Here is a 23,242-nt window from a genome sequence, read left to right as displayed (position 1 = left end):
ATGGAACCAGTGGTGGGGATTAGGTGCTTGCTTCTACAGGCCCAGTGACATGTGGGTCCCAAAGGTGCACAAACTTTCAAAAGCTGTACCTTTTTTATTTTCCCAATAACATAGCCAAATGAGGGCTTGATTTATGTGTCACAACTTTGGATACCTCTACTGAATTGTATAACTTCCAACTTTTACATTTTTTACAATTTAAAAAATATATTAAGTTTGCACCATAAGACACAGCTAGGTTTAAGAGGGGGTAAATAGGATTAAAATATTTTTCATCAGACCCCCCAATCCTCATCAGACCCCCAATCCTCATCAGACCTCAGATCAGACCATCATTCCTCATCAGACCTCAGATCAGACCATCATTTCTCATCAGACCGCAGATCAGACCATTATTTCTCATCAGACCGCAGATCAGACCATCATTTCTCATCAGACTTCAGATCAGACCATCATTCCTCATCAGACCTCAGATCAGACCATCATTCCTCATCAGACCTCAGATCAGACCATCATTCCTCATCAGACCTCAGATCAGACCATCATTCCTCATCAGACCTCAGATCAGACCATCATTTCTCATCAGACTTCAGATCAGACCATCATTCCTCATCAGACCTCAGATCAGACCATTATTCCTCATCAGACCTCAGATCAGACCATCATTCCTCATCAGACCTCAGATCAGACCATCATTCCTCATCAGACCTCAGATCAGACCATCATTCCTCATCAGACCTCAGATCAGACCATCATTCCTCATCAGACCTCAGATCAGACCATCATTTCTCATCAGACCTCAGATCAGACCCCTAAGGCTGGTTTCACATGGGCATTGCGGGAAAAGATGCAGGTGCGTTGCGGGAACATGCGCGAGTGCAAAACACTGTAATGCATTTTGCAGGCGCGTGAGAAAAATCGGCATGTTTGGTACCGAAACCCGAACCTCTTCACAGAAGTTTGGGTTAGGTGTTGTGTGGAGTGTATTATTTTCCCTTATAACATGATTATAAGGGAAAATGATAGCATTCTGAATACAGAATGCATAGTACAATAGGGCTGGAGGGGTTAAAAATAAATAATAATTTAACTCACTTTAATCCACTTGTTCGCGCAGCCGGCATCTCTTCTGTCTTCATCTGTGAGGAAAAGGACCTGTGGTGACGTGACTGCGCTCATCACATGGTCCTTTACACAGGGGCGTAGCTAAAAGGTCATGGGCCCTGGTGCAAGAGTTCATCCTGGGCCCCCTTCCCTCTGTGCTTTGTGGCCGGGGGCAGGTAAGCACATAGCCTTCCTGCTGCCTGAGGCAAAAATTGAAACGGCAACCCTCCCCATGCCAAATTCTTGACCTAACCCATTTCCTCCAGCCAAAGGTGTGACTTGACCAGCATGCGCTTTATATAATACCGGTGTCTTCTTATGTGGCACAAGGGTCTTTGGGGCTCCTGGGCCCGGTAGCGATTGCTACCTCTGCACCCCCTATAGCTACGCCCCTGCCTTTACATGATCCGTCACCATGGTGATGGTCAGTTTATTGTTATGTTTTACTACTTAATTATTATTTTTTTAAGTCCTTTTGTAGAAATTCATTTTTTGTAGGGGCAATCTCTAGTTTTTATTGATTTAATTTGGGGGTATATTAGACCTTTTTTAAAAATAATTTAATACATTTTTTGTGGATACGTGACTAAAAAACAGCAATTCCAGTGTTTTTTTTAAAAAACTGTGTTCATTATGGGATAATTGGGTTATAATTATTTTTATATATTTATGTATTACAGTGCATAGTTATTCTAACTGAAAGGCAGGATGTAATCGTGGCTGGGAAGTTGCAGTCCTTGGCCTTTTTAGAAGGCACCCTGGGATTGCGTTTTGTGCGGTGCTGTTCGGACAGGGGCTGGGTCCTCCTTTTTTTTTTTTTACTCTCAAATGCTGCAGTTGCTACTTACTGAGCATCAAAGAGGTTAAACTGCCAGGATTGAAATCCTTTCTCATCCCATCAGTGAGAGCTGTATTATATTGTTGGCACCCACTAGAAATGGTGTGGGCCCAGCATCTGCTGTGATGTACTGTTCGTGCAGTTGTTACCTACGTGTGCGTTGTGGTATAAAAGTACGTGATAAAATGTTAGGCAGGTCACCATACAAACATATCAAAAATGAAGTATGGTACGGAGTACACTAACTCCAAGGCAAAAATACAATAGAGTAGATATGTTGGCTCTCAAGGTATATAATACTGCATAATGGGAAATTAAAATAGTTGATTTATCGTAGACCTCCTACATACGTATAAAGTACATAAAACACGATTAAAATGGGATAGCAAAATAATAAAATACCAGCTAGATGCCCTGACAGACTGTAACAAATGTCCCTTCTATATCTAACAGAGTCCGGTCCATCTAATGCCTAATAATAGTTTAGTCCACAATAAGATATCCGCAATATTAAAAATATTCTCCCACTTTACCTGGCATGGTACTTTTGATTGAGTCAAACAGAGTTTTCAAGAGCAAAAGATGTGTCAAAGGAATTACCGTATTTTTCGCCGTATAAGACGCACCGGCGTATAAGACGCACCTAGGTTTTTGGGGAGGAAAATAAGAAAAAAAATATTTTGAACTAATTGTGGTCTGTGGGTGATGCACTGTTATGGGGATCTGTGGATGACGCACTGTTATGGGGATCATCCACAGATCCCCTCCATAAGTGTGGGGGTCGCATTTGCTTTTATAGTGGGGGTGGGGGTCGCATCTGCATTTATAATGACAGCGGGGCCCGTGCATTAACGGCAAGCGCTTCTAATTGTAAGTAATAGCGCTCATCATCGCTCATTATGCTTTTACATGCAGTGCACACAACAATTAACTACGGTATTAGGGATATGATTGTACAGTAAGCGGGGCCCGTGTAGTAGAATACAGTCACTGCACGGGCCCCGCTGTCATTATAAATGCAGATGCCGCCCCCAGCCCCTCCTCCCTCACAGCTGATATACCCGCCGCACGGCATCGCGGCGGGTGTATCATTGAAAACTAAGCAAAATCGGCTACATTCGCCGTATAAGACGCACTGCTATTTCCCCCCCACTTTTGGGGGGGAAAAAGTGCGTCTTATACGGCGAAAAATACGGTACTCACTATACAACACCACGTGGTTCTACAGCAACCCACAGTTAAGGCTACTTTCACACTAGCGTTCGATCGGATCCGTTCTGAACGGATCCGATCATATTAATGCAGACGGAGGCTCCGTTCAGTACGGATCCGTCTGCATTATATTGTCAAAAAATGTCTAGGTGTGAAATTAGCCTGAACGGATCCGTCCAGACTTTCACATTGAAAGTCAATGGGGGACGGATCCGTTTGAAGATTGAGCCATATTGTGTCATCTTCAAACGGATCCGTCCCCATTGACTTACATTGTAAGTCTGGACGGATCCGCACGCCTCCGCACGGCCAGGCGGACACCCGAACACTGCAAGCAGCGTTCAGCTGTCCGCCTGTCCGTGCGGAGGCGAGCGGAGCGGAGGCTGAACGCCGCCAGACTGATGCATTCTGAGCGGATCCGCGTCCACTCAGACTGCATCAGGGCTGGACGGAAGCGTTCGGGTCCGCTCGTGAGCCCCTTCAAACGGAGCTCACGAGCGGACAGCCGAACGCTAGTGTGAAAGTAGCCTAAATCTGCACGCTGTTCCGAAATGGTTACTCGCTGTACACACCATAAGGATCTGCAGCTAATAGTTGTCTGAATATAATAGTACCTCACAGAGTACAAAGGGTTTAAAGTGATACAAATTACAAAAAGCAGAGAGTTTGTTAAAGCAATAAAAAAATTAAAAAAAATCGTATACTGACTGTACCCCTCCTATCCAGCGCCACCGCTGCAATCCTACCCCAGGTTCTATTTACAGAACTGCGTTTACCGCATGTGACCACTGCAGACAGTCAGAGGCCTCTGTAGTTTTGTGCTGTGTACCGCTGAGACCAGTATTGTCTGCAGTGGTCTAGGGGTGGGCGATATCCCTCTATAACAATATTAAGAAATTTACAGCGATAATGGTACCGGTATAGATTGTGATAAATACCTATTTAAAAGAAAAAACACTGAAAACACGTACTCGCGTTTCAGGTCTTAAATTGTAAAATCTGACAAAAGGTTTTGGAACGAAGGAGATATGAACTCAGGACTAGGGGCGAACTGAGAACTTAAAGTAAGTGGCCCTGGGAAAAAACTAACTAAAAGTGGCCCCATGTTGTAGATGGGATCAAGTTGTTAGAAGGTGGGGCCAGCAATACCATAGTGCAGCACAACATATTGCCCCAGCAGAACCAAACACCACAGTGAAGCACAGTACATTTTTGACAGACATTTAAAGTGGTTTCCCGGGTAACCGATATTAAAGACCTATCCTGAGTGTAGGTCATCAGTATCAGACCAGTAGGGGTATGACACCCAGCACCTCCACCAATGGCTGCAGAAGGTTCTGTACACTGTATAGTTCCGCCCGCCGGTGTACTGCAGCCCAGCCCCCGTTTCTTTAAAAGGGTTTTCCGAGATTGTATAACTGATGACCTATCCTTTGGATAGGTCATCCGTATCTGATTAGTGGGGCTCCGACACCCGGGACCCAAACTGATCAGCTGTTTTAGAAGCTTGCAGCTCTCCAAGCACAGCGCTGTACATTGTATAGCGGCCGTACATTGTATGGCAGTTCAACCCTATTCACTTCTGTGGGGCTAAGCTGCCTGGAGTCAGACATCCCCACTGATCTGATACTGATGACCTATCGTGAAGATCTGTAGCCCAGACAACCTCTTTAACGTGACGTGAGTGCAGTGGCCTAATATGTGTAATATATATATATACACACGCTATTACATACTATGTATATGTCTTGTGACATGTCATGTAATTTGCTACTAATGGGATGTACTAGTATTCTCTGCGTCTATTGGTACATCACATTACTAGTACATATATATATATATTTTTTTTTTTTCTTTCTGCATTATATTACCTGGGAAGCATGTGCCACCATCAGTCCCTCACACCAGTCACCAGGCAGTTGAGGCAGGCTGGGGCTGAGGGCAGCAGCTGGAAGGCCTGGGGCATTGACTGATGCAGACGAAGGCCCCACTCAGCAGCCTGGCAGCAGGAGAGTCAGCGCAAGCGCATCAGCCGCAGCTCCACACTGGCAGTCTCTGTGAAGTCAGCCGCAGCTCCCATACGCTAGGTGATGTCGCCGTGACACAGTCTATGTGTTTGCCAGCCCCATTACATGTCTTCCATTACAAGTTTTGAGTCCGGACTGACATACAGAGCGAGGTCACTTAAATACAGCAGTAATTTAAGAAATGGTGATATAGCAGTTTCTTAATACCGAAGTATTTCGTAGACACTGGTATATCGCCCAACCCTACAGTGGTCACATGCAGTATACGGATGTCATAACTTCAGCCAAGAAACGCTGAAACCGAAGAGGTTCGACACAGCAAGTACAAGTCCCCATTCACGTGAGGGTTTGAGGGTTTGTATGATGCAAATTAGTTCATAATTTTCTTAATATGACTGTATATTCTAAAAGAGATTCAGGTAAGTGCACGTAGTATATAATACCACTAAATCGCATAACCAGACGTTTCGGGTCCATCAGTACCTTCAGTGGCATAGAGGGCGAGTGAGGTGCTGCTGCCGGGATCATACTTTATCATACAGTATGATCCAGGCAGCAGCACTTCACTCTCCCTCTATGCCACAGACAGCCACGGACTCTCCTGCATAAAAAAAAAAAAAATTTTGTTTTTTACTCCCTGCCTTCTCAGAACCATAACTGAGCCATAACTGTTTTTTATTTTTCCATACACATAGCCGTTTAAAGGCCTGATTTTTGCGGGACAAATTGTACTTTCTAATGCAGCAGTTTAATATTGCATGTGATTTAGCATGGGAAGCTGGAAAAAAAATGCTGTTCCCTATACAGTAAAACTGACCTGTTAAACTTCATTGTGCTTTTCAGTATAATTACAGCGATACCACATTTTTATAGTTTTCCTGTGTATTAATACTAAAACTTTGAAAAGATTTTTTTCATTGATTGCCAGATTCTGACCCCCATCATTTTTTAGTATTTGCGTTTAAGGAGCTGTGTGAGAACTCCTTTTTTGTGGGGCGATCTGTAGTTTCTACTGATTTTGTTGTGTTTTTTTTTTTTGTTTTTGATAACTTTTTGGGGGAGGTGAAGCAACCAAAAACACTTTGAATCGGCCATTTTGATTTATTTTTCTATTATGGAATAAATCCATTTATAATCTTTCATTTTTTACTGTTTATTTTTAAATTGGGGAAAAAGGTGATTTTAAAATGATTATTTTTTTCCTTACATTTATTTTTTGTCGCCTATATTGGACTTGAACATGTGATTGATTTTCCCATACCATTACAGTCTATGGAAAAATCACAGGATTCTTATCAAGGCCTGCCACAGGTCTCAAAGCCATCAGAAGTCCCTAGGCCGCCATAGCAACTGCACAGCTCCCTAGATCTTGGCATGGGGGAAGCCGGTCGGTCTCTGGGCGTGCAGCAACCGCTCAGATGCTGGGGTCACAAAGGGCTAAAAGTTAAAAGTTTGTAAAACAACAGGCGCTTCTAAGCGGGCGCCATCTTTAAAGAACTAACATCGGGCTTTTTGGCATTGATGGTGCTAATGTTGTAGACCTTTTGGGGGGGGGGGGGGGGGGTGCTGTCTCCCCTGCGATGACAGCCGTGGGATGAGGGTAGGGGGGTCAGGTTTAGGGTGGAAATTAATAGTAATGCTATTTTATAATAGATATCTAAATGCTTGGGGTTTTTCCTTTCTCTGTTATTCTCCACCATGCCATTTGATTGTGTGTGTGTATGTATATGTGTATATGTGTGTGTATGTATATATTATCATATATCAGGAATGGGTTAATAAAATTATGAACTAATTCGCATCATACAACCAGTGCAGTGGATTTCTTTTTTTGTACATATGACTTCTGATTGGGCATGCTCAGGGTGTGGTATCGGTAGTGATCAGTCATATCTTGATTTCTGACATGTAGACCTTGCTGACCTTTTATTTTAATATTTCCTATTTTAAGGTGATGGGATAAAGAAAATGGTTTGTAACCAGCTCCCCCCTCCGTCTGCTCGTCCTGCCTTGAGTAAGGACATGGTAACCGTCAAGATCTGCGGACTTAGCTTTAGGAGGGGAGCCTGCAGGGTCCCGCTGGACCTCCCTCTCTCAGCACTCCTTCCTGAAACGAATCAATCTTAGCTGCCACCACTCGTCATATCAGGCAGACGAGACACCTTTGCATGAAATATCACCTAAGTATTCACAGGGTTAATAACTCAATATAGGAAACGCTTTTTCGAAGATCATTGAATCGTTAGAACACAAGAAGGCTTAATAGTTTTAATATTAAAAAAGGACAATGCGTATAAACAATTGTGTTATCAGAGAAAAGACCAAATAAAATACACAGACATAGACATACAGTGCAAAATAACAGTTTGTAAAATAAAAGGGATAAAAACAGAACTTAATACGTTACGCGACGGTTAAGTCCAGTTGCCTGGGGAAGCAGAAATTTAGGCCAGTCCATCGGCTAGTGATCCCCAAAGAAATGACAGTTTGCTTCTTTCTCCCTGCATGTGTTAAAAAGGGTCAGTATCCTCCTCATCAATACCCCCCCCCCCCACCTGTGATGTCAGAGGAGGCCAGGTAATATGGTAGTGACCCTTTATGACCGTTTTTACGACCACTTGCTGGAAACCAAGTCTGCCTCAAAATCTTTGTATCGAAATATCTTTTTGGATATTCACATTAGCTATTTCATATTACCTCCATCCACTCTGTCTGAATATCCCGCACATGTGCATACTAAACGTGGCGGGGGTAATGGCAGGACGGCTGTGTTATCTAATTGCTCCCTGTTACTGAGCTGAGATCTGGTTTTAATACCATGAAAGCATATACAGTACATGGCCTGAGTTCTCAGGAGGAAGCATGTGGCTCAAATATGGATTTGTCCACTTATTTCTTCCATGTCTAGTGCAAGATAGGGGTTTCATGTGTGACCTCAGTGGAAAGGACACTAGCCTTCTCCTGACCCCTCCGGTTCTGGTCTGTATTGCGCTGGTATCTGACATCTTCACACTTTATGATGGGGGTCTGCTTTCTTACTGATGTTTATTGATGCAATCTCCGGCCTGGACGGACATGGAAGAGGTGATGACCCCCTACAGGCATGTAAAGGGAAGGGTTGCCTACTCCTAACAATAATTTTAATATATGGATTCTTCTATCACCACAGTAACTGTCTGAAATGCGTAGGCTTTGGATCTTTTTGCAACTACTTGCTATGTATGGATTTTTATGAATAAAGCGCAGATTTTTGGACTATTTTGATGGCATGCCATTAGGTTAAAACATTACATTTACATTTTATACACATTTTATTTCTGTCCAACGAACTATGGTTTGTGCCATCTTAGGCTACTTTCACACTAGCGTTCGGGTGTCCGCTCGTGAGCTCCGTTTGAAGGCTCTCACAAGCGGCCCCAAACGCATCCGTCCAGCACTAATGCATTCTGAGTGGACGCGGATCCGCTCAGAATGCATCAGTCTGGCACAGTTTGTCCTCCGCTCCGCTCAGCAGGCGGACACCTGAACGCTGCTTGCAGCGTTCGGGTGTCCGCCTGGCCGTGCGGAGGCGTGCGGATCCGTCCAGACTTACAATGTAAGTCAATGGGGACGGATCCGTTTGAAGATGACACACTATGGCTCAATCTTCAAACGGATCCGTCCCCCATTGACTTTCAATGTAAAAGTCTGGACGGATCCGTTCAGGCTACTTTCACACTTTAGAATTTTTTTTACAATATAATGCAGACGGATCCGTTCTGAACGGAGCCACCGTCTGCATTATATGAGCGGATCCGCTCTGAACGCTAGTGTGAAAGTAGCCTTATGTGAAGGTGGTACAGTTGAAGGGGTTGTCCGGGTTCAGAGCATAATGCTCTCTCTTGATCCTGCGCAAGGCAAGGGCTTTTTTATTTGTAATGACACACTGCTTGGCGGAGTCTTCCGCCCGGCAGTGTGTTCGGTGACGTCACCGGCTCTGATGGGCCGGCTTTAGCACTGCCCTAGCTGTTTTACAGGCTAGGGCAATGCTAAATATCGCCTATCAGTGCCGGTGACGTCACCGGGTTCACTGCTGGGTGGAAGCCTCTGCCTGGCAGCCCTGTGGAGAACCCGGTATGTCACCGGATCTCCTGAAAATGCCTTTGCCCTACGCGATTCAGCACAGGGCAAAGGAGAACATTGAAGCATGAGATTTTCCGAAGCTCATCTTAGTGGGGCTGTCTGAACATATTCAGCTCTGAACCCGGACAACCACTTTACTAATGTCTCATTGTGCTGATGGTTTTGGTGCGCACTGAGTGTATAGGCCTGGAGCAGTATTGGTGCTAATAATGTGATTTCTGTTTGGTCTCCAGGAGCGATCACCTCATTTGCTGCGGGGCACATTAAGATCCGCTGGAGTCTGTGGTCAGAGTTGGTTATTGGGGTGGTCACCGCTTTCCAGGCAGGTCTCCTAATGCTCATGAATACAACTTCAAATATCTGGGTGTGCTACGTGGCTTATATCCTTTTCCGCAGTTCATACCAGTTCTTAGTTCCCATTGCCATGTAAGTAGCTCATATGTTTTTGCTCTAATTTGCCACTTGTTACATATGATCGCCAAGAAATTCTATGTGTTTTTTTTTCAGTTTCCAGATTGCCAGCTCTATGTCCAAAGAACTGTGTGCATTGGTGTTTGGAATCAACACCTTCTTTGCTACGATATTGAAAACAGTCATCACCATTATTATTGCTGACAAGAGAGGCTTGGCTCTTTCTGTGCACCCTCAGGTAATGTATGACAATTCCACAAGAAGAGTAGGTGTGATCATGTCTCAAAAGCTAACTGTGTGCTCTTATGCAATGAACTCGGTTATAACCCAGTAGAGTGCTCCGATGCCCCAGCTAGTGCAGGCTGGAGGCAGCCAGCACATTCACACACCCGTATCTGTCCTGTGGATCCATTGTAACAATGCTTATTTTTGGAATGCTCTTTCTATGGAGTCCACAAATGCATATCGGATGTGCACCAAAAACACAGTCCTGTGAATGGGACCTTAAGGCTGGGTTCACACCTGAGCGTTTTACAGAGCGTTCCTACGCGCTGTAAAATGCTCAACAAGGAGAAACCAATGATTCCCTATGGGAATGGTTCACACTTGGGCGTTTTACAGCGCGTACGATCGCGCTGTAAAACGCCCGACGCTCCAAAAAGTACATGAGCGACTTTTGGGGCGTTTGTGGCCATAGGACACTGTAGTGAATCACACAAACGCGCGTCAAACGCGCGTTTACTATTACAAAAACGCTCATAAAAATGCGCGTCAAAAACGCGCGTAAAACGCGCGTTTGCGCAACGCTCAAGTGTGAACCCAGCCTAAAAGGGACCGTCACCTCCCCTGACATGTCTGTTTTAGTATATTCATATTCCTCATGAAATAACAGCGTGCCCTGTCGGGTAGCATCGGAATATGTTTGCTTACTTGTAGCAGGAGTTGGGGCTTCTATACATACTGCGCTGTACTGAGTTGTACTTGCCTAATGCTGTCAGTACAATTCCGTATAGCCCCGGACTGGCAGAAACACTTAGCATTATAAGTCATTACAATGCTGTGAGTTTGTGTCACAGGAACGCTGTTTAGTGCGGGAAATACTGCAGCGACACGGAGCGTATATTCAGCACTGAATATGCTCATGTGAAATTGCCCTAAGGCAATACTTTTGATATATTTTAACTGTTGATCGGCAGCTGTAGTCCAAAGCAGTAAATTGACTTGTATGCCGCCAATTAAAAATGCTACAAAAAGTTTAGGTGTAAGGCTTCATGTGCATGGCAGTGTCCATATTTCGGTCCCCAAAAAAGGCATCCACAAAATACAGATGGATTCCACATTTTTCTCACTCCTATCAATAGAAAGGCCTATTAGAGTCTCCAGGATGAAGAAGAATAGGACATGTTCTATAATTTGCAGAATGGCCACACAGATCCACAAAAAATATATGGACGTATGCATAGAAATTAATAGGTCAGTGTGCTGTCCGCAAAAAATATGGATAGCACACGGGTGAAAAATACGGTCATGTGCATGAAGTCTAATAGTAGAGTACCAGAAGGGAGTTGGCACTGAATGTGTTTTTCCATGTTAAAAGGACACTCCCATCATTTTTTTTTATCAATGTGAATATCATTTGTATTTTATTTAATAAGAAAAAAGGGTGGATGGTTTTCTGGGTATAGTTTTTTGAAGTCACTCTATAGAGTCCTCTTTTGTTTGGACAATCTCACTTATTTCTGACTCGGGCCATCAGACAGAAGGGGATAAATAACTAAATTACAGCATCATACATTAAACTAACGTTTTAATGTGAATTCAAAGATTTGTGAATAAATAGGCTAACACAGGCTAAGTGATAAAAAAAAAAGTTTACTGTGTGTGATTAAATATATTTGTAAGGTTAAACAGACAAATTACACACAGAATAAATATTAATCATCTGGCCACCAACACAGTGGGGGAGCCACCGTTGTAACGCCACCTACATAGCACATAGCATACGTTCCATGGTAATACAAGAGAGAGATGGTGCCCTACAACATCCTACCTGGATGATCTTCTCATTGGAGCTCAGTTCTTTGTCTTTGTGCACAAAGCTTTATACCTTTCAGCCCCTCCTCCTAAGGATGTCCAGTGTGTGGCACGCATGTCTTGTGAGTTAACCACACTGGAATGTGGCCTGCTGGTCATCTGACACCCAACAATGGCTTTGTATATGTTAACTAACTATCCCTAACTCACTACATTACAAGAAATATATATTTTATTTAAGAAAAAACCTTTCCACACAACTGATCAATTCAGTGCTCTTCGATAGCCATCTTTATCTAGGCCTATCAGGAGAACAATAGAGCTGTCATACTGTTATCCCAATTCTACGCTTACTGTCAGAGAAGCAGCATAGCCTTGTTTTTTTTTGTTTTTTTTTTACATATGTAATATTGTGGCAGTCAATACCTATGTGTTTGAGGATGTCAAATTGAGTATTCAGTGATGGACAGAGGAATTAAATCATGAATTTACAAGTGATGGCCATACTATAATTATATAAACTGTTTTTATGAAACTATGTTTTGTCTTCCAGTTCTATGTGTATTTTGGCTACTTCACAATTTTGGCAGTCCTGTACCTCGTTGGTGCTGCCTGGGTTATCATCAGGTACAAAAAAGAGGAGCCTGTGGAAGGAAATGAAGCAAGCAAGCCAGAAGCAACCACCGAACAGAAGGTGGCGACAGAGAAATCTACTATAGAGTCTCATGCTTGAATTCCACCTGTGGTCAAATCTAGGTGAACAGTATTCCGATATTGGCACATACTGGGCACCGGCCTGTCCTGTGTGCAGGGCTTCCGCAATTAGGAGGCGTTCTGTAGGTATGATGAGACTTAGCTGTGCTAGTGCCTAGGTGCAGATTGTAAGTACATGCTGTGAGATGTTGCCCTCTTGCACTACATTGGTGCGAGAGTTGTGTGTGAACAAGGCTGCTCTGAGTCTTGGAAGAATGAAATCTTCTGCTGAGTGCGGCTTAGGAGTAAGAATCTCAGGGATTTTGCGTTGCCAAAATACAGAGGTTTTTTGATCTTGGATTTCAAGTGAATTAAGTTCTTCTATTAGAAACAATCACTTCATTGCCTGTCCCACCATCACTGTGAATTACTTTTTTAAATTACTAGAATTTGACACTATTAACATAAGTGAAAAACTAGTGATACAAGAAGCTCTGTTCTGATCCTGCTATAGTTGATGATGACTTGGCATATATGTGAACCTCCAAGGACAACAAATCAGATATAGACCTACACCCACTAGAAATGGTTTGAAGGGAAGTGTTTCTTCTCTATTATGTACAGTGTTAGGGGTAATGGACTCACTCTTTGGGTGTAAAAGTGCACTTACAATTTTTATTGCTGTTTGTATATATTAAGAGTTGATATGATGACACTGGTTTTGGTGCAATGTGCTCCACACGTCATTTGCATACCTGCTGTAATTTTGGACCAAAATAAACACAAAAAAGAGATTTGTCTTATGATGATTTGTAGACCTTTATTTTTAGCTTATATCTACTGGGAAACCATTCGGGGTAGACTATACAACTACTAGAAGACCATTAGACTCTGTTCACGTTGACGTCATGAATGATATCTGGTTTTCCCTAAACCATGATAAAATAATTTTCTTCTCTCCATTAACTTATAATAGATCAATTTTATGGAAAACAACTAACGCAGGTATGTACAAAGCCTTAGGCCTCATTCACATTACCTTTGCAACAAGATCGTCAGGGATTCATCTGTGAAGAATCCGTGTTTGGTTCATGTTTCTGTTTTTAGTCATCCTTATTCCACCCAAACTAGGGTGAAAATTGGTTTCCAGAACATCTCCTAGCAATGATCCGTGAAAACTGAAGACCAAATGTGAATGGCATCCATGTTGTGTCCGTGATTTTCACTAACCCACAGACTATAATGTGCGTGAGGGATCAGTAATCACAGAGAAAATAGGGCATTCCCCCTTGGTATCGCCACAGACCCACAAAAAACCAGTGATGTGTGAATACACACAGTAACGTCAATGGATACATGAGCGGTCCGTGGAGACCACCGACGGCAGATTGTATCAATCTCTTCTATATGTCTAGTACGCAGAGAAGCTAGCCACTTCCTTTCTTATGGACGTCAGTTATTGTACTACACCTCCCAGGATCCAATTTCGGTTGTTAAAAAAACAATTCTACTGTGTTTAGTTTTGAGCGAACGCTGTGACATTTCACTAACCTTTTTTTCCCCACTGATACCAGATCATACCAAGCATCTAAAGACAGTGTGCTGATGGGCACTGAGGGGGAAAAAAGACCACCAGACTCAGCAGTTGCTGCTTTTTGAAGGGGGGGGGGGGCACTATTGACCCAATAAAACACCTCAAGGGTGAAAAAAATGCCACTACAGCATACACCGGTTTATCCTGCATTTAATATTCTTCATAGAGTTCCATGCAATATCTGTAACTAGTGGGGGGTTTTTTGCCAAAGAAAATGCAACCAACAAAAACTGCAAAACCCTTCAAAAGCATAAAAAAACTGAAAAAAACAGTTTTGGGAAAAAAAAAAAAAAAAAAGACGAAGCGTAAAGTACCTTCGCTGATGGTTCCTTAACTGCCTTAAATTACACAACATATCAATTGGCAGTAAACTTCTCTAAATCTCTACAGGATGTCCTAAACACCGTCTGAATATCTGGAATGTCCATGTTCTACTCTGTCAAAAACTTTTTCCCACTTGACACCAGATCATATTTTATACTCTACAGGTATAGATTCAACCAAGCATCTTTGCACACTGAGAGTTTGCTGATAGGCAGTGAAGGAAAAACAAAACAAAAAGCACCAGACTGGGGTTACTGCTATTTGAAAAAAAACAACACACATTGGCCCAAAAAAATCACCACAAGGGTGATATAAAGAACTCCAGATGACAGATGAAATCACTGCCACCATGACCTTCTAACTTAGCACTCATAACAATGTTCTCCTCCTCTTCCCATGCCAACCCTTTAAGGCCTCTTTCACACGAGCGCGTCCGGATGCGTTGCGGCAAACCCGCGCGAGTAGGTACCTAATTGCAGTCAGTTTTGACTGCGATTGCGTCCCGTTGTTCAGTTTTTATCGCGCGGGTGCAATGTGTTTTGCACGCGCGTGATAAAAAACTGAATGTGGTACCCAGACCTGAACTTCTTCACGTCACTGCGCTCATCACATGGTCCATCACATGGTCTTTTACCATGGTGATGGACCATGTGATGAGCGTAGTGACGTCATCAAAGGTCCTATTCCTCAAAGAAGATGACAGAAGAGATGCCGGCTGCGCGAACAAGTGGATTAAGGTGAGTTAAATTATTATTTTTTTAACCCCTCCAGCCCTATTGTACTATGCATTCTGTATTTAGAATGCTATTATTTTCCCTTTATAACCATGTTATATGGGAAAATAATAAAGATCGGGTCCCCATCCCGATCGTCTCCTAGCAACCGTGCGTGAAAAATCACACCGCATCCGCACTTGCTTGCGATTTTGACGCAGCCCCATTCACTTCCATGGGGCCTGCGTTGCGTGAAAAACGCACAATATAGAACATGCTGCGATTTTCACGTAACGCAAAAGTGATGCGTGAAAATCACTGCTCATGTGCACAGCCCCATAGAAATGAATGGGTCCGGATTCAGTGCAGGTGCAATGCGTTCACCTCACGCATTGCACCCGCGCGGAACTCTCGCCCGTGTGAAAGAGGCCTAAAGGGGTTGTCCCACGAAAAATAATCAATAAAATGTATCTATATAGCGCCACCTGCTGTTTGTTCCTCTTTTGTTTCTTTGACCTGCTCACTGAGAAGGCCGCACATGCTCAGTTTCATCCTTCAACTGCCTCCTGAGTTGTGAAAGGGAAAGCATGGGGACACACCCTTAGCTGCAGCAGAAAAGACACTCCCTTTGATATAATGCTAGTAGAACAATTAATGGGGATATTTCTGGATCCATGTTAGGTACAGGGCTTGTTCTAGCTTTGGTAGAAAGAGGTTATCATGTACTATATGATGTCTGATTTTTCATTTTTTAAAATAAGTCATGGGATAACCCCTTTAACGTGCCTCTAACCTCTTAATGATCAGGTTAATTTTTTGTTTTTTCATCAGCTATAACACTTTTTAAAAATTTTCACTGACATGCCTATTTGAGGTCCTGTTTTATGCAGGGGAAGTCGCTGTCTGGCGGTACATGTAAAATGTTATGTAATTTCTATTAATTTTTGCAATGTAGAATTAGGGGGGAAAAAAATGTTTTTGCCAATTTTTGGTTTATAGTTTAGACTGTGTACATTACACACTGTTCAACTAATTCTTTACAGTTGTGTAGATACCTAATAAGTGTAGTCATTACGTTAATGCTTGGGCAAGAAAATGTATTTCATAATAAATTGCCTTTTTGGATTTTGGGGGAATTTAGGAAAAATTTAATAAAATGTTTGTTACATAATATATATTTACGTTCATTTAAATCAGAACAATTAAAAGATGAGCACCACCTGTCACAAACCAGTGGGAGTGAACCCACTGTGCCACATGTCCTACCTCCTCCAAGGGCGTTGTCTAAGTGAACCCCTTGTTCTTCACAGTACCCCTGATGGTGGGGATAGGCTTTCCCGAGAGGAATGCCAGGTCGCTACCTCTTGAGGAGGATTGGCACACGAGGCAGCTGGTCCAGGCGGACCAGGAGGTACCTGAGCAAGGTACAGACGTAGTCCGCAGGCGGAGTCGTAACCAGGAGCAACAGTGCAGGACCGAAGGATGAGGCTGAGGAGAAGTCAAGCAATAGGTCCGGGCACAGGTCAGGCAATCCAGATCAGCAACACGAGAGTCAAGGCAAGCAGGCAGGGATCAAACAGGTAGCGGAGTCAAGAAAGACAAGCAGAGATCACAGCAGCCTTAGCAGGACACAAGGACCTTGACACTGAGGCATCTGGGAAGGGGGCTGAGCCACTTATATACATGCAGGAGGGCTAGGATTGGTCAGCGAGGGCACAGATCTAACCCATAAAGCACAGGAAGTGACGCATGCCGGCCCTTAAGGAAGTGCTGCAGGGAACAGGCAGCAAGCATACTGTGGCCAGGGCTGAAACGAAACTTTGAAGCGGATCCCAGAACAACAGTACCTACACGGACAGAGCCCAGGACTGCAGCGGTGAATGGGGAAGCACTGGCAGCAGATCACCACTGAACACGGCCCCTGGGACCGCGGCGGTAAGCAGGGGAACAGCGGCGCACAGCGGCCACTGTTACATTTCCTTGGATGAGTTTTGTAATGAGGTGGGTAGAATGTAAGAGTTGGAACCTTAGCTGTCTGCATGGAAAGCTACAGAGACCAATCATGGCTGGAAGAAGTCATCATGGTGATCAGTTTTCCACATCGTCATCTCACCTGGCCCTGTCATTCAAGAGGAAGAGGCTGGCGGCAGAGGAGGTGGAGGTGCAGGGGTGTACAGAGTAGCTTGGGTCCACCCTCTGTGCACTCGACAGCTTATTTGCATATGTATTAAAAGTACTTTTTCTACAGAGCGAAGTATCAGATCACCAAGTGAAAGGTATCGCTACATTCAGCTGATGTGCCTGGTTTAAACATAAATCTAGGGACAGGTGCCTTTAAGCGGTTATGAAATTGACACAGCTCAATAATATGTGTGAAAAGTCTTGTCAGTACATGCCCACTGGGCACCTGTGGTTTTTTAGTTGTTGGCTTTTCAGTGTATGAATGTATTAATAAGCTTGTGTTATAATTCCTGTTTTGTACCTTGTAGTTTGTTGATCTTTTAAGCAGATCAGGAGCTAAAGTTTGCAGATCTTCTTATGGCTGATTTCACATGTAGTTTTTAGTGTTTTTTGTTTTTGTTGTAAAAATGGCAGCTCCAGATGTTAGCTGAAGGTCTATGAGAAATATTTTTACTGTAAATCGGGGACGCTAAAATGAAAACAAGAAATCTTTATTACTTATCTTCAAGAATTAAAATAGGAAGGGATGTGCTAAACATTTGTTCATGTGTTGGTCATGTTGGGGCAAAGCCCCCACCTCTATGATTGTCTGGATTCCAAATTGAAGTTTTGTTTATGAGCGCTCATAAGAGAGCTGACACACGTGCCGAATCAAATCCTCTCTTTATTCCATAAAAAGCATACATTTTTATAACACTATAGATAACAACAGACAAATCTGGCACACCACCAAGGGGGTGGACATTGAAACGAATGATTTGATTGGTTATTCATAAAAGGCAATACTTCCGTACCATACTAACAAAATTCTACTAATTCAGGCTACTTTCACACTCGCATTTTGTGCGGATTCATTCAGATAATACAACCGTCTGCATGCGTTCAGAACGGATCCGTTTGTATTATCTTTAACATAGCCAAAACGAATGGAGGACGGATCCATTTTCTATTGTGCCAGATTACGTCAGTGTAAACAGATCCGTCCCCATTGACTTACATTGTGTGCCAGGACGGATCCGTTTGGCTCAGTTTCATCAGACGGACACCAAAACGATGCAAGCAGTGTTTTGGTGTCCGTCTCCAAAGCGGAATGAAGACTGAACTGATGCATTCTGAGCGGATCCTTTTCCATTCAGAATGCATTAGAATGCAAACTAATCCGTTTTGGATCACTTGTGAGAGCCCTGAACGGATCTCCCAAATGGAAAGCCAAAACACGAGTGTGAAAGTAGACTAAGAAATTTCTGTAGCATCTTATCTCAAAGCTGACATTGTTCAGTAGTACTTCCCAAATTAACCAGGAGCATAACTCTCTCTTGTCTGTCAGACTTCGATAAGGAAGTGAGGGGGCTGATTACCTTGGCCTTGTAGCTACAACACATTTCAACTACCTACATCCTGCCAGCTGGCTCATTCATTTTTTTTTTTTTACACCTATGACCAAGATGAAGGACTTGTTTATACAAAATGGATTCTCATCCCTCACAATTCCCCCATTTTGAGATATCTTGCAACTGACATTTTAACCCAGAGGTAATTCAGTTGGGATAGGTCCAACCGGCAGCCGAAGGCCAGATTCCCTTTCAGGTATTGATGCAGTTCCCAAGACCTCTCAATAATCCTGGTAGTTTCTCCTTTTGGTACAAAACCTGTTGGTGCACGTAAACATAAGCTTAATCACAGCATATACTACTATTATAATCAACACTACTTGCATTATTGTTTCTCTTGCCACCAGGGAGCCTCCACCCACCCTGCTCAGGCCGGGAGTTGCATTGCGGACTCGCTGCTGGAGGAACGCTCGTCTGCAAGGGGCCTTACTGCTGTATAAGTAGTCAACAGGAAAGGGCAGTAAAATCTAGGATCCAGGCCTTTTCTCACGTCTTTTTATCACCACCCAGTTTCCTGGTTGCAGACTGTGTGTTCCTTCTCCTGGATCTGGAAGGGAAGTAAACACTGGTTTATGGGTGTGCTCAAGCCTCTTTGTGAGGGCCCGCATGTAGCTTGTTAGGCTATCTTAGTTCATTTGCAACTGTTGTGGAAAATGCAATCCTAATCTGGGGGCGCTTCCAAACAGAATTTCAAATGGGGATGGCCTGCATCACTTCTATCATTACTTCTCCTGTGAAGTGGGAACCCCTGTCTGATTCAATAACTTCAGGGACACCATACCTGCACACCAGTTCACTGGCCAGCTTTTTTGCTGTATTCTTTGCATTTGCCTTTGCTACTGGGAAGGCTTCCGGCCACCCTTAATAGAGAGCCACACACACAAGGACAAATTCATATACTCCTACCTATGGCAGTTGTACAGTTGTGTTCAAAATAATAGCAGTGTGTTTAAAAAGTGAATAAAGCTCAAAATCCTTCTAATAGCTTTTATTTCCGTACACACAAATGCATTGGGAACACTACACATTCTATTCCAAATCAAAACTTGGAGAAATATATAAAATTTGTGTTGTTCCTCTAAAAAAAAAATTAAGAAATGTGAATATTAGACGTTAGCAGTGTTTGTATTCTTCTTTACAAACTCAAACATTCACTATATAAACCGAAAAATGAAGATTTTGCTTTCCTTTGAATCACTTCACTAATATTTAGTTGTATAACCACTGTTTCTGAGAACTGCTGTACATAATGGAGTCAACCAACTTCTGGCCCCTGTGAACAGGTATTCCAGCCCAGGATGATTGGACTACATTCCACAGTTCTTCCCTATTTCTTGGTTTTGCCACAGAAACTGCATTTTTGATGTCACCCCACAAGTTTTCTATTGGATTAAGATCCGGGGATTGGGCTGGCCACTCCATAACGTCAATCTTGTTGGTCTGGAACCAAGATGTTGCACGTTTACTGGTGTGTTTGGGGTCGTTGTCTTGTTGGAACACCCATTTCAATGGCATTTCCTCTTCAGCATAAGGCAGCATGACCTCTTCAAGTATTCTGATGTATTCAGACTGATCCATGATCCCTGGTATGCGATAAATAGGCCCAACACCGTAGTATGAGAAACATCCCCATATCATGATGCTTGCCCACCATGCTTCACTGTCTTCACAGTTTTCTGTGGCTTGCATTCAGTGTTTGGGGGGTCGTCTGACAAACTGTCTCCGGCCACTAGACCCAAAAAGAACAATCTTACTTTCATCAGTCCACAAAATGTCTCTTTAGGCCAGTCAATGTGCTCTTTGTAACCTCTTCAACACATGTCTTTTTTTTTAACAGTGGGACTTTGCAGGGACTTTTTGCAGATAGCTTGGCTTCACATAGGCTTCTTCTAATTGTCTGACTGCTATTATTTTGAACACAACTGTAATCCCCATGACTGTGTACAATTAATGCAACAAGAAACGTCAGGATTTAATCATTTCCATGAAAACCCCCTTGATAACCCTGATTTTGAGTATTTTGCAGATGGAAGCAGATTCATGGTAGAGAATGGCCATTTCCACACTGGATATGCAGTGGACATATGTGGTATGCTGCTGCTGCTACTGCCATCTCCATACTATGTCACCTTGCCACTCTGTGGTATCCTCCTGATGCGTCTGCTGCTGCTACTGCCATCTCTACACTTGGTCACTTTGCCACTCTGTGGAATCCTCCTGATGCTGCTGCTACTGCTGTCTCCACACTATGTCACCTTGCCACTCTGTGGTATCCTCCTGATGCTGATGCTTCTACTGCCATCTCCACACTATGTCACCTTGCCACTCTGTGGTATCCTCCTGATGCTGCTGCTGTCGCCACCTCCAGACTCTGTCATTGTGCCACTCTTTGGCCTTCTCCTAATGCTGCTGCTGCCACCACCTCCACACTCTGTTATTGGGCCACTCTGTGGTCTCCTCATGCTACTGCCAACTACAGACTCTGTCATTGTGCCACTCGGTGGCCTCCTCATACTGCTACAAACTCCAGACTCGGTCATTGTGCCACTCAGTGGCCTCCTAATACTGCTGCCAACTTCAGTCTCTGTCAGTGTGCCACTCGGTGGCCTCCTCATACTGCTGACACCTCCACACTTTGTCGTGGTGCCACTCTGTGGCCTCTTCATGCTGCTGCCACCTCCACAATCTCTCGTCGTGCTACTCTGGCCTCCTTATGCTGCTGACACCTCCACACTTTGTCTTTGTGCCACTCTGGCCTCCTCATGTTGCTGCCATCTCCACCATCTCTCGTCGTCATCAGGGCCATCTTTAACGTGGGGCAAAAGGGGTAGCTGCCCGGGCCCAGTTGCTCCTCGGGGGCCCAAGGCAGCTGCCTCTGCCCACAAATTCAATTACATCGTCCAGAGGACCTAGAAGCGGTGAAGGCTTTGTACTCACCACTTCCTTGTCCTCAGCTGTTGGCTGTGCAGGGCTGCGAACAGCTCGAGGCACTGTGACATCACGCTGTGCGCAGCCTTCACAGCACAGCCGACAGCAGGAGGATGCAGATCGCGCTGGAGGAGAGGAGCGGCGGCGTCCAGGAGCAGGAGAGGTAAGTGTTTTATTTTATGAAGCTGATTGACACTTCTGGGGTCTGATGGAGAGGCTGCTGGGGGCTGCTATGAGGCTACTGGGGGCTGATGAGAGGCATGGGGCTCTTATCTGAGGTCTGATTGGGGGTCATTCATACTGGGGTCTGAGCTGAGGTCTGATTTTAGGACTTATTGGGGTCTTATTAACATTGGGGACCTTATTGGGGCTGTTAACTGAGGCCTGATTAACATTGGGGGTCTGAGTGGTGGTCTGACCTGAGGTATAATGAAAAATATTTTTTTCTTATTGTCCCCCTCTAAAACCCTGCGTCTTATAGGGAGAAAAATACGGTACTTGCTTGCTCCTCCTCCTGACCTCCGTATGCATTCCGTTTCCGTTTTTCCGTTCCGTTGAAAGATAAAACATGTCCTATTATTGCCCGCAAATCACGTTCCGTGGCTCTATTCAAGTCAATGGGTCCACAAAAAAAAAGGTATACGGAAATGCATCCATATGTCTTCCGTATCCATCCAGTTTTTTGCGGAATCATCTATTGAAATTTTTATGCCCAGCCCAATTTTTTCTATGTAATTACTGTATATGCCATACGGAAAAATGGAACGGAAACGGAAACACAACAGAAACAAAAAACGGAACAACAGATCTGCTTAAAACAGACTGCAAAGCACTGAAAAAGCCATACGGCCGTGTGAAAGAGGCCTAAGGGTGCTGGGTGGTTGGAGACGGGGTGTGAATGGAAAAGGGGAAGGGAGGGGTGGATGGAGGGGTCAGTAGTACAGTACTATCTGCACATTGTAAAAAAAATTATATAATCTGCAAAATACTATGTTTTTGTGTCAGAAGTTGTGCTTCTTTAATTTTTGGAATAATGATACAGCCATTTTATTTGATACTTTTGTGTTGATTCTTTTTTTTCTCTATATTAAGGGACACTATAGTCATCAGAACCACAACAGCTACACGTAGTAGTTCTGGTGTCTATAGCATGTCTCTGCAAGCTTTTTAATGTAAACACTGCTTTTTCAGAAAAAAAGGCAGTATTTACATTACTGCCAAGGAACACCTCTAGTGGCCACTTGCTAGGGTGTGGGAATGCAGGATCCAGGGGGCCCAAGTACATTCTTGCCCAGGGTCGTCATGCTACTCTGTGGTCTTCTCATGCTACTTCCACCACTATGTCATAGGTCCACTTTGTGGACTTCTCATGCTGTTCACACCCTCCCCACTTTATGACTTGGCCACTATTTTGCCTTTCGGCCTGGTTGACATCATCATTTATTTGACCTTTCTTCTTATCTGTCAGAAGGAAGGAAAAATGAGACGCACAGCGGATCCTGTCTGTGTAGCAGCTGTAAGGCCTGCATGGTCCCATCAGAATTGGCTTATGATTTGGTGGCCAAAAGCAGGAGTGGGTACAAAACGTGTCATCTCTGTTTTGGATCCACTCCTGTTTTTTTTTTTTTGCTTTAGCAATACTGATGGATTATTGAGCAAATGCTGACCGA

At 43.7% G+C, this 23,242-nt stretch overlaps 1 protein-coding gene across 1 annotated transcript in view; it reads left to right on the top strand.

The window, feature by feature from the left end:
• Positions 1–13,235, top strand: part of SLC19A1 (solute carrier family 19 member 1) — a 29,477-nt gene extending 16,242 nt beyond the window's left edge. Inside the window, exons 4-6 of the mRNA XM_044303252.1 lie at positions 9,537–9,729; positions 9,811–9,952; positions 12,302–13,235. Of these exons, the coding sequence (XP_044159187.1) occupies positions 9,537–9,729; positions 9,811–9,952; positions 12,302–12,481 (515 nt within the window). The 3' untranslated portion in view covers positions 12,482–13,235. The remainder of the gene's footprint in view (positions 1–9,536; positions 9,730–9,810; positions 9,953–12,301) is intronic.
• Positions 13,236–23,242: the final 10,007 nt, after the last annotated feature.

This window comes from Bufo gargarizans, chromosome 8, assembly GCF_014858855.1.
Source record: "Bufo gargarizans isolate SCDJY-AF-19 chromosome 8, ASM1485885v1, whole genome shotgun sequence".
In the NCBI taxonomy this organism is placed as follows: domain Eukaryota; kingdom Metazoa; phylum Chordata; class Amphibia; order Anura; family Bufonidae; genus Bufo; species Bufo gargarizans.
The sequence above is the reverse complement of the archived record's forward strand: the minus strand, read 5'-3'. Positions and strand labels throughout refer to the sequence as shown.